The 12,219-nt window shown below is 42.6% G+C and overlaps 1 protein-coding gene across 1 annotated transcript in view; it reads right to left on the reverse strand.

The window, feature by feature from the left end:
• Positions 1 to 12,219, reverse strand: part of PPP1R3A (protein phosphatase 1 regulatory subunit 3A) — a 30,640-nt gene that overhangs the window by 4,663 nt on the left and 13,758 nt on the right. The window contains exons 2-3 of the mRNA XM_083699007.1: positions 2,435 to 2,493; positions 2,181 to 2,317 (exon numbers count right to left, since the gene is read on the reverse strand). Coding sequence (XP_083555133.1) covers positions 2,181 to 2,317; positions 2,435 to 2,493 — 196 coding nt within the window. The remainder of the gene's footprint in view (positions 1 to 2,180; positions 2,318 to 2,434; positions 2,494 to 12,219) is intronic.

Here is a 12,219-nt window from a genome sequence, read left to right on the forward strand (position 1 = left end):
TGTAAAAGCAAGAAATGAAATAGCCCTGAGTCCCTTCTCTTTCTCGCTTCCACCCCCGCCCCCATCTCCCCACCCTCTTTATTCATGAGCTCAGTAAGCTGCAAGTCCATTTCAGACAAATGAATCCAAAAGAGAATATTCTCTACAAGAGAAGCTAATTCATTCACAGAGCACATTCCCTCCCAGGCATGTTTTATTTTAAACTGACTGCATTGACACCGCATATCAAAGCTAGAGAATGAATGGTATTGTCCGGTAAAATAAAGATACATTTGCACACTGACAAATACTCTAAGGGTTCCCTTTTCTTCATTCCTCTCAGCACCCATTTTACAGGCTGCATACCGGAATGTTTTGAGAGTTCCAGAAACTGTAAAAGGAGTTAGTAAAGGAAAGGCCAGGAACGAGTAAGTTTCTTCCCTCTCTCTCTCGCTTTCGCCTCCAAATATTGCATTATACAATTCAACAGCATTTCCTTGTCATGGCATTCTCTACTTGCTTTCGAATACTCAGGCTGATGGTTTCATACCAATCAATTAGAGGATAGCTTCTTGGGGGCCACCTTATTACATTTACACTTGCTGCAGATACCCCCATTACAGTGACTCTTATTAATATGTTTTCTGCAAAGCCTCTGCAAACTATTAATAGTAAAACGTCACTCAAAGAAAAGTGAAGGAACTAATGTTTCTGCAAATTCTGTTTTAATGACCCTCTGCCAACTGGCGCTCAAATGTATCTGAGCTCTTCAGTGATGCCAACTGTCAGGATTTAATAGTGAGATGCCTGGGTTTTCCCCCTCCTCTCTCTCCCTCCTCATAACTGACATTTGCATGATCTCAATAATTATATGCAAATCTTACGATTTTCCCTTCTTCTCACATAAGGCTCATGTTACTTGTCAACTGCCGAGCTGTCTTGTGAGCAATTGCCTATGGGTTTCAAAGATTTGGTTGCATTTCCATTTATTATAGGCCTCCATTGTTTAATTCATTACGCTGCACATAAGGTAAATTAAAATCTGAATGACATACATATACACTCTTCATTTATTGTACAGATGATCACTTTGATTTTCCCTTCTTGTTAAAAACTGTTAAATTTTAGTGTATTCATTGTCTCAGGGAATGCTAAGAGTATCCTGTGATTTCCCCCACCCCTCAGCTTCTTATTTCTGTCTTTTTGTTTTAAAAAAAAGTTTAAAAAAAATAAATTTACAAAGATGCTGATTTTCAGACAGTGAATGCTCCTGCATTGGATGACAACTCTTAACTACCCTAAAGTTAGAGAAAGGGAGTCTTCGTGCTTATATGTGAAAAATTCATTTTCTTGCTCACTGTCCAAAAGGGCTGCAAGTCCTGTTGTGGGTTTCAGCTTTCCTGTGTTCTCAAGCAAACAGTATTATATTCCATACTTATTTAGCTATGTGCTCCAGACTTGCTGTCATTTCTTCCCACAAAACACAAGGCAGCCTATTTTGGACAACCCACACAGGTTAAATGCTTGCCGTTTAGAAGGGAATTGATATGAATCAGAGGAGCTGGGAATGTATATTTTATAGCTGGCAGGTGAGATTCATGACCAAGATGTGCACAAATATTGGTCTTAAAGAGGTTCATTAGCAGGAAGAAAAGAGGAAGTTGTCATACCAGGGGTGTGGGGTACAGCATGATTCACCTTACCCATTGGCCGGATGCCAAGATAACTGACTCCCCACATCATTGCTGTTGCTCTGTGGTGAGCTTACAAGCAGCCACTGCAGGGCAAACAGCCATCTACATCCAGTCAAAGTCTGTGTGAGGCAGCCTACATGTAGAACAAAGGAAGTCTACTGAACAAAAATTGTATACATGTGTACACTGATCAAAGAGACCAGAGAGACAGGACTTTGAAATAGTCTTCTAGGGCTCTCAAATTGTCCCTTATCTCCTGTGATAAAAAGAAGAAAAGAGATAAGTTATTGAATTAAGGGCAGCAGAACATAATGGAATAGACTGAATCAATGCACTTTTTACCACCAATCATGTTAAAGATGCAATCAAAGCTCTGATGTTGGCATAGCATTGGCAGATCTCTGTGTACCTATCAGCACTGTTGAAGCTGGAGAAGAACTAACTTTCTTTGAGGAATAAATGGGTTCAAATTATCAAACCGTTAAGTGAATAATGCACAACACTTACCAACAACTCTAATTCTTTCTCATTATCTTCATTATCATCTTCGTTACGTTCCACATCTTTGCTGCTTACATTTTCCTTACATTGTTGAATTTCATTATCATCCACGTGTGAATAAAGAATTTTGGGGATGTCTGACTCTGAAGAGTTAACACACAGAAAGAGACACACACACACATATATATATCAGGGTGTTTTGTTACTTTTAAAAATTAAGATGTGCGGTAAGGAAGAACTAATTGAATGGGGTTTTATACCTGAACTCCTGGAATTATTCCATATGTCTTCATCAGCCGTTGGCAATATTTCTTCTTTACTGTTAAAAGAGAAAAGAAAGTCAGTGATGCTCCCCAGAATTTAAGTTTGAAATCTTTTTATCTGCAAAGCTAATGGCATCAAAGTTAATGAGGCAGAATAAGCCATTAGCATTTCTCCATAAACATAACTTTAAATATCAGGGTTCCCATGTGGCTTGAAGTATCATTGTCTGAGGCCACCATAGTTGCCAGAGGTAGCCTAACATCTTTGTGTCCTTTCCAAATGAGTTGGGCTGAAAGCAGAGGGCTAAAACATTCCCCCCCCCCAAGACTGATTATCCCATTCCTTGTGTTGTTTCTTGGGCCATATCCACGAGGCAATTGTCCATTAATCACATTGTTTGCAATTCACTGGGGTCCGTTCTGTGTATACCATATAGTACATGCAGAAGCTTCCAGGTTCAATCTCCAGACTGGGCTGGGAATGACTTCCTGCTTGAAACTGCACAGCTGCTGCCAGCCCGTGTAGGCAATACTGAACAAGATGGACCATTGGTCTGACTCCATATAAGACGCAACAAATGATATACCGTACTGACCTCCAAAGCTGAACTCAGAAACTGTGTTTGTTGAAGACAAAAAAAATGATACTAAGTATTCCTAAGTAGTATAGGGAGGGTATACAACTTTAATCCCACATATAATATTAAAATATAATAAGGGTATAAAAATAACATTGCTAAAATGCAATAGTAAATGGACTCATCTATCCAGGTCAATGCCCGATCAACAAACTAATGTGACAAACAGGGCCGTCTTATCCATAGGCGCTATGGGTGTGGGGCACCTGGGCGCCAGGCTCTCAGGGTGCCAGGCCAAGAGTCCGGAGCCTGAGAGTTGAGTCCAGGGAAGAGCCCGCCCGTCGGTCGGAGTGCCGCGGCAGGCTCTTCTGCTGTGGGAGGCTCTGCACAGTGAGTTCGGGGGCAACTGAGCCAGCGAGACACTGAGGTGGCCAACTGGCTCCGCCCTCCTGAGTGCCTGGGACTGGGCAACCTGGAGGGGGGCACCGGGCAGATCTTTGCACCCTAGTGCCACATATGCTTAAGACAGCCCTGGTGACAAATAGTGGTGTCTTAATCCTGAAGAGAGTCATATGGGGTTGCTCATGCGATTCTGTGCCCCTAAAGAAGACCAAGGCCATTTAGGGCTTTAAAGGTCAGCACCAACACTTTGAATTGTGCTTGGAAATGTACTGGGAGCCAATGTAGGTCTTTCAGGACCGGTGTTATATGGTCTCGGTGGCCGCTCCCAGTCACCAGTCTAGCTGCTGCATTCTGGATTAGTTGTAGTTTCCGGGTCACCTTCAAAGGTAGTCCCACGTAGAACGGATTGCAGTAGTCCAAACTATATCAAGAACCACTTGCTCAGCACTTTCTACAACAGGAGCATGATTCTGTTTGAATTCTGACTGATTAGAAGACAGCTTCCAACAACACACTATGTTCCTAATGCTGTCAATAATTGTGTTGTCTCATGCATTCTTCATTCTCAGATTAATTTGCACGTTCTGTGGCTGAGAACAAGGAGAGGTGGGCCATCTGTTTTGTTCTCTTTTATTGTTATTTATACCCAGGCTCTTCAATAGCTTGTGCCTTGGGAAAGACTGCTTTGGCGCAGCTTGAGGAGAATTCTGATTTGAAATGCCAGTGTCGTTCCCTACATGAATGAAAGCGTTTTTAGAAATTGAAAATACAAAGCATGTTTGTTGTGATGGTCAGAGAAGGAAGGAAGGAAGGAAGGAAGGAAGGAAGGAAGGAAGGAAGGAAGGAAACCCAAGTAATTCCAGTGACACCTATCCTTACATCATTGCTGGTGTACAAAAGCAAATGTTTTGTACAACTGGCTCACAAGCTAGCTGTGTGGCTCACTAACAAAGGCTTCAGTTCAAACAATCAAAGGTTTCATATTTTTTATCCTAGCCCTACTGATCTTCGCTTTCCCCCCTGATGTAGTATTATGTTGACTGGAAAGCACAAAGACAGTTTTATTGTGGAGTAAGCCAAAAAGTGGTGATGAATAGGTAGACACAGTGCCAGGGTGGGAAAATTCATGTTGGTGCTCTGACTACTTTTGCCTATGCCCCATGCACAAGTGACATGCAGCCCTCGGGCCAAAGAAGGTTACCCACCCCTGGCCAAATGTGTCTCTAAAATCACGTGTTTATTTATCGTATCACTGGGAATTTTTCACAAGTCAACTGGCACACAACTGATCACAGTGCACCCCCTTGCTAAAGCTAAGCAGGTGTCAGTCTGGTCAGTGACTAAGTGGGAGACCTTCTGAGAACCCCAAGTCTGCTGCTTTGAGTTCCAGGATGGCAAAGAGGTGGAGTATAGATGGAAGTTGGAAGAAATGAAGAATATATTTTATTTTACTTTGAGTATATTTATAGGCTGCCTTTCTGGGTAGAACGCTCTCAAGGCAGCTTTCGTGATAAACATTCAAAAATATAAAATATAAGATGATTTGTACGAAACACCCCAGCACTAAATGCCATAGGAAAACACTGCTCGATCCCAAATAGGAAAACATTGTTTTCCCTTATTATTCCAGTCCAAAGAGCACTACAGCAGTGAAATATATAATTCATGTCACCTGAAACAAAGAGGTCCTCAGAATCTCTCTACAGGGCTGGAGTGTGGTGAGCTGATAATCAATTCTAGAGAAATGGAGCTACCACAAAAAAGGTCCTCTTGCTATATCCTTTAATAGCACTATAAGCAGTGCTATTTTTCTAGAAGAAGAGGTGCCAAAACTCATCATGAACACCTCCCTTTATTTTATAATGGCAATTGCGCCCACCTGAGAGGTGCCGGAACTGAGTTCCAGTTGAAAAAATCCCTGACTATAAGGACTTACAGGTATCCCCCCACACACACACATACGCATATTCTACGCATATTGCATGCACATGGCACCAGGAAATAATAAAATAATTTAATTCCTATCCGCAAATGGCAGGACAGAGCTGGAGAGTCCTTGTGCCTTGCGACAAGACCCTTCCTGGAGTCTGAATAGGACATCAGTGAGGGTGGATGAAGCCCCAAAGAGACAGAGGCACAGCAGGGCTTTGCTTATGCTGCTCAGCCTCCCTGTCTAACAGCTGGTGTGTGGGATAGAGCATCAGCAGCAGTTTTCCTGGGCATCCTCCAGCCTCCTGCCAGCCCAAGAGCTTTAATTCTATTTGTGGATAATTTTTGATGCAGTATTTTTGGCATGGATTGAAGAGAGAGTGTCAGAGAGGGCATTTAAAGGGTGTTTCCAGGGTGCTCCCCACTTTATGCGATTTCACTTATGTGTGTGGAGACCCAGAACATAACCCCTGCAAAACGATGCCTTATGAGGAACGGCTAAGGGAGCTGGGCATGTTTAGCCTGGAGAAGAGGAGGTTAAGGGGTGATATGATAGCCATGTTCAAATAGATAAAAGGATGTCACATAGAGGAGGGAGAAAGGTTGTTTTCAGCTGCTCCAGAGAAGCGGACACGGAGCAATGGATCCAAACTACAAGAAAGAAGATTCCACCTAAACATTAGGAAGAACTTCCTGACAGTAAGAGCTGTTCGACAGTGGAATTTGCTGCCAAGGAGTGTGGTGGAGTCTCCTTCTTTGGAGGTCATTAAGCAGAGGCTTGACAACCATATGTCAGGAGTGCTCTGATGGTGTTTCCTGCTTGGCAGGGGGTTGGACTCGATGGCCCTTGTGGTCTCTTCCAACTCTATGGTTCTATGATTCTATGATGGACAAAGGGTTTATAATGATCCCTGTTAAAAATAAATTCGTCCAAGATCTATTCCTACACTCCATCAGGAGCAAATAAATAAGATCAAGTTCACTGCAATCACTTTGATCAGGGATTTGTCATTTTGGCTAACAATTTTGTTAATTTGCAAAAGCAGTGCATACAATTGTGTAACAACAACGGCAAAAGCAGCAGTTACAGCATCGGCCAGAGTATTATAACAGAAACACCCTTTGGGACATTCGTTTTAGATCAAGTATAAGTAAGGGGGGCAGATATGTCAGTTCCTGGTCTCTCCGTTTCTCATTTTCTTCCTATCTTTCTGCAGAAATTTGCAATTAAAAACAAAAAAAAACCCTCATGAAAATTCATGAGCATTTTGGTGCAAATTTACCATATTAAACACTTTTTTGTACAGAGTTGTGACTGAAATATACACTTTTGCACGTTATTTCCTTAACAGAATGCTATGTTCACTAGTATAATGTGTTTTTATGCATGACCCTCTGACATGTGCATTCTTAAAGAACTGCATCATGAAATTCAGAGAAGAGTGAGTTTCTTAGGATAGCTTTGTTTCAGTTCGTGTATTGGTTCAAAAACTGTGAACTAGGTAGATTCTCAATAAAATGTAAACCAAACTAAATTTCTCCTCCACCCCTAAGTATACCTTTGAGGAGTCTGCTACAAAGCTAAATCAGTAAACAGCTTGCAGGTTCCTCTGTAGCAAGTGCTTATTTCGCTTGAAATAGTTAGATGGACTTTATAACTAAATATGGAGGCCTCTTGTATTTTTTTCCTGTTGCAACATTTACTAGTGATGCTGCCACATGGCAATGGATAGAAACAACATGCATGACTCCCAAGGGATGATGGGAACTGTAGTTCAGCAGCATCTAGAAGGCTACAGATTCTGCACCCTTGCTTTAGGGGTGTTTGCAACAACAACATCCTAACCTGGACTAGACGGCCTTCAGCTCCATTTCCAGCCTTACAGTTTTCCAGTTTTATTCCCCTCCCTCCTCTCAACTATAGGAACTTCTCCTGTAGGAGAACTGTCTTGCAGATTCTGCCCTATATAATTCCATTTGGGTAGGGGAGGCATTTATGTGTTGCCGTTAGGGAAAATCCTGGAGTTATAATGAATTATACATCTTTTTCCATTCCATTTTATTCAAACATCTTGCAGGCAAGCTGAAATAATTCTCCAAAAATATTCAGCTGCAGGTTGCTAAATTTATACTTGGCTACAACAATCTACACATGACCTGTCACCACCTTTTAAAATTTATAATGTAGCCTTTACTTCTTTCCTTAGTACACCAGTATCTTATTCGCAGTGGGAAAAGTTGTTTTGGATAAATAATGTTTTTATTTAAACAGTATCTCTATCGTCAAGCAACATCTCTGCCCTGGATAGGTGCCCTGCATATGTGAAAACCACAAAAGGAAATATATATTTCCAATTTCCTGGCACCATACGGTCGCTTCCCACAGAAAATCCACTGAGTTGTATCCAATGGTTCTGGGAGTGGAAGACAACTTGCAAAATCAATCTTACCTTTCCCCTCATCTGTCCTACCCTCCACCATCTGCAATCTTCAGAGGATCTGGGGGACATTGCGGGCTAAATCAGTAGCGTAGTGTGGGTTGCCAGTGCCCGGGGCTGCGTTGAGGGGGACAGGAAGGAAGGAGGGAAAAGGACAGAGTACACATGCACATTCAACTGCCTAATAGTGTCCATGTCACACAGGAGATTGCAGCCACTGAGATTAGAAAATAAAAGTCATACCATTGTCTGGAGAGATCACTTCCTGGTTTGCATAGAGAAGCCGTTTTCAACGGACCCCATCAATTAAAGTGCAGTACGGAGAGTGAAATGATACAAAATTGGACTAAGGGACCTTTCCCCAATAGAGCTCTGCTTGTGTAAGTTTCCTTTGTCTGGTTTAGGTGATTCCCACATCCTCATTTCCCCATTTTACATTGTGGCACAACCCACAATGATCAGTAGGTCCCCTTGAATAAGCTTTTTGGGGTTATTGGGGGCTGCAAGAAAGAGATGGGGAAGGTGAAGATTGGTTGGGCAAGCTGCCTTCGATTGACACAGCCACTGGGCAAAAACCATTGCCTTGTGGACATTTGTAGATGCTTCCAGTTACATTTTTATTCTATCGGTATTGTATCAATCCTTCACTTTGATTCTACCTTCTAGTTTCATGTGCATTCATTTCTGTTCATGAGCCAATGTATTATAGAGGGACTCTGCCTTTTACATATGGTATCTTGCTCTACAACACATCTCATCATGGGCTTTGCATAAGCTGTCCATTCTGAAACTATAGATGCTTCTAGATCTCAGTGATTCTGGTGAAAGGGAAGCCACTTTTAGGGAAGGTCAGCAGCCTCTGGTGATGGGGATTTAGACTGCTAAACCAAGGCACCAGAATTCACCGTTCCCTCGTATCTCCAGCTGCCCAGGACCCCTCTTTCCCTGGGGTGCTGTGAGAGGCATTCCAGCTTTGGAGCACCACAGGCCACAGCACTGCCCTCTTTGAATTCTTCCTACCCTTATGCTTTTAAGGGGTAAGCAGGGCTCTGTGTCAATATTTAGGTGTCCAGGTGAGCTCAGGCCTCTGCTAAGCATCTTACATTGCTTCTGGTTTAGTCCCAGGTTCCTTTCTCAAGTCTAGCCTTCTCAGAGTCACCTTTACCCAGTCTGACTTACCTGGATCCTGGCTACCCACTGTTTTCTGCTCATCTCAAACTGCCATTTCCAACTGGCCTTGTTTTGCACTATGCAGGATTATTGCAGCTTTTTTGGATCAGGGCAAGACATCAGGCAGCTGCAGCTTTCACATTTTCAGTAGGTCTCATGTAAATATTATGGGACTGATAAGCAGAATTGGCTCACCACAAATGGAGCTTAAAAGCTAACAAGGCTACATATATTGTGAGAAATTGTAGGAATGACTAATGGTGGTAGCTAAGAATGGCACAACAAGAAAAAAATTGCCAGTTCAGAGCTAAACATGTGAAAGGGATTTTGGTATAATCAACATCCACAACCACAGGAACCTTAATATTTAATCCAAATTCTGTGTTTTATGAATTTCAGTGAAGTTTTGAATTTCATAAAAGGTGTAGCTGATAAGAAGGTAAAGAACTTATTGGCTCATGTGCAGGTTCTTACAGAGGCGATGGAATGACTTTTAAAATACCTGTCATATTTAATTACAAGGTATTATTCTAGTGCTGTGCTGAATATGTCTCCCACATTTTTCTGTTAAGGAGTGGAGGGAGGTGTTGAAAAATATTTCAAGGGAAGAAAATATTTCTGTGAAATACTCGTGGGCGAGGTGCAGGGTTTGGGTTTTGCTTCCCTTACATTTGAGGAGGGCATGGGTTGCTAGTGATGAATGTCCTTTCATTCTATGAATATTCTCTTTGGTGGTTTTTACTCTGCAGCATTCCCAGATGTCTGCTGCTGTGGGGCCTGCAGAGTGCTGGATTTAGGACAAGAGAAGTATAGCTTTGGACAGACCCCACAGAAAAAGAGTAAGCAGTCAAAATTTTGTAATCGCATCTGTTCTGCTAATGACCCCGTAAACATACATAGCAGTAAACACAGCAGCTCTGAGTGCTGAGCGATGCCTCATATCTGTAGTGCAGGATGCAAGTATCATGTCACCAGTTCCCTGTTCCATTAAAAGCCAAGGATCCTGTTTCCAGTTTTCACGAGCAAATGCTATATTTCTTCCTCACACCATGTATGTCAGACTTGTCTCACTTCCTCCATACTAAGTAGGTGCAAACCCAAACCTATACTATTTGCCACAGATGCAAAAGATGGCTTAAATCCTGTTCCTGTGAAATTAGATGTTATATTAGTTATGTAGCTGTACCCTTATGTGTAGTATTTGTTTGTTTGTTTGTTTACACAGATTGCCAGTGTAGGGGTTCCATTCTAGATCAAAACCTTAGTGCCACTCTCTGGCACACTAGGTTTGGCTTTTCTTGAGAAATGTCAGTTTTCCACTGGACCACATTAAGTTTGGACAAGGTATTAGGTGTGGTTACAGTAGCAACTGGAGGCAAATTAAATCCTATGCTTGTCAGATAATTGCACAGATTGTTTTGCTGTTTTCAAGCTTCAGTCGGTATTCAGAGTTGACTGACTCATGCAATGAGGTAGAAACACTTCTCTTCTTGTTCTCCAAAGAACAGAGCCACTAGGGCTTGTAGGAATCATGGATTCATGTAAGTTAGCAAAGGTCAACATCTTCTCAGAGGAGGACGTATAAGTGGTAAGGCATTTTTGCTGCGTTTCTCCTGGTTATTCCTAAAGTATCCCCAAGAGCAATATTTCTAAAGTATCACCAAGAGCGTTGCCTTCTAAAAGGGGGTAATCCTGCATTATTTGGCACTGATCCTCCCATTGTAAGAAACAGGCCCTCCACTTTCAGACTCTTCAACACTTCTTGAGATGCTTTTATGCTGACCGCTCTTTTAACTTCTTAGAATAAAGTGGATCTTAAGCCCTGCTCTTGTGAGCCACTAAACCACTCAATAAGTATTAAGATGCAGCAAAATAACCATTGGGCCTCAGCATGCTCTCTCGGCAAGGTAAGTGACTGCTACATTAGGGAAGAACAACCACCCCCAAATGGGAAGAGATGGAAGCATATTAGCAATGTACTATTCCAGAACCAGACATGGTGGCAGGAGAGTTCTGACCTCACATCGCATAGGATACCACTGGGGTAGCGCTCCAGTCTGTGCCTTATCATTTCTATGCATATACCCAGGGTCAGAGTGCCAGAGGCATAAGATAGGAATTGGAGGCTTCTTCATGCTGAGGAACATGACCTCATTCCTCGGTAGTCATTACGTTGTATCAAGTGACGGCCAGTTCTCATAACCTTTTTGGCATGTAGGTGCAGATGTCTTAGCCATGATTTTCCTGTTCATGACAAGGTCATCTAAAAGTTTCATCACAAGCTCCAATCGTCAGCGAGCTTGCGTTCACCTGCGTTACTCAGCTCAACACCCGTTTGCCTGAGTTCACAGGAGGAATGGTTTTTTTAAGGTGACTGTGCAGGATGTGTTTCTTTCCCTGTCAATATAGCCAGCATCGCATGGCCAAGAACCTGGCCTTATTCCATCTGGTAAGCAGGATTTGGCAACAGCCCGGCTGTGCAGCCAGCACTGATCCTCTTAATCGGCTCGGACTAGCAGGGATTGGCACAATTCCAGTGTGGCTTTGCAGAAACTGGGCAAGAGACGGTTTCAGTTCACCCGACACTTGCAAATACTTCTGCCTGCGACAGCCCTGAGACTAAGCTGCCAGTTTGCAAATATTAAAACTTATCTCTGACAAAGAGAGGGCTCAACCATTCCACCTTTCCTCCTGATAACAGGACAAAAAGCACTGAGTTTAAACTGCAGAAGGATTGTCGTTAAGGGTTAACAACAGGGGGAGAATATTCTAATTGTTGAGATATTAACATGTTAAGCTCTTGGGGCCAAGTGGACCAAGGACGTTCTCCTGCATGAGCCCAATGAAATGAATGGGGCCTTGCCCTTGCAAGAACTCTTGCAAAGCTCCCATTCATTTCAACAGAGTTTGGCAGGGGAAGTTCTCAGTGGATTGTGCCCTCGTGCTGTACACTGGAGTTTCTTGATGTTCTCTACAGTCCCATCAGATTGTCCCCATGGTAGGAGGTACCGGAGTTCTTTGGAGCATTATTTCAGATGAGTCCATAATTGGTCACCTTGGGAATGCTTCAGTAGAGCAATGGTAATGCAGACAGGGTGTTCTTGTTCAAAGCCACCCAGAAGGTCCATACCCTGAGCTTGAAAGACAAGCATTGGACCTGGGAGACAAGGTGCCCCAAGTCCAACTCCAAGACCCATTTGGCTGAAATAAAGGGGGCATTACACTCATTAATCCACATTGTTCACTATGATTCTTGCTTTGTAAA

The sequence above is a fragment of the Podarcis gaigeae genome (assembly GCF_964106915.1).
Source record: "Podarcis gaigeae genome assembly, chromosome: 10".
Taxonomy (NCBI): Eukaryota; Metazoa; Chordata; class Lepidosauria; order Squamata; family Lacertidae; genus Podarcis; species Podarcis gaigeae.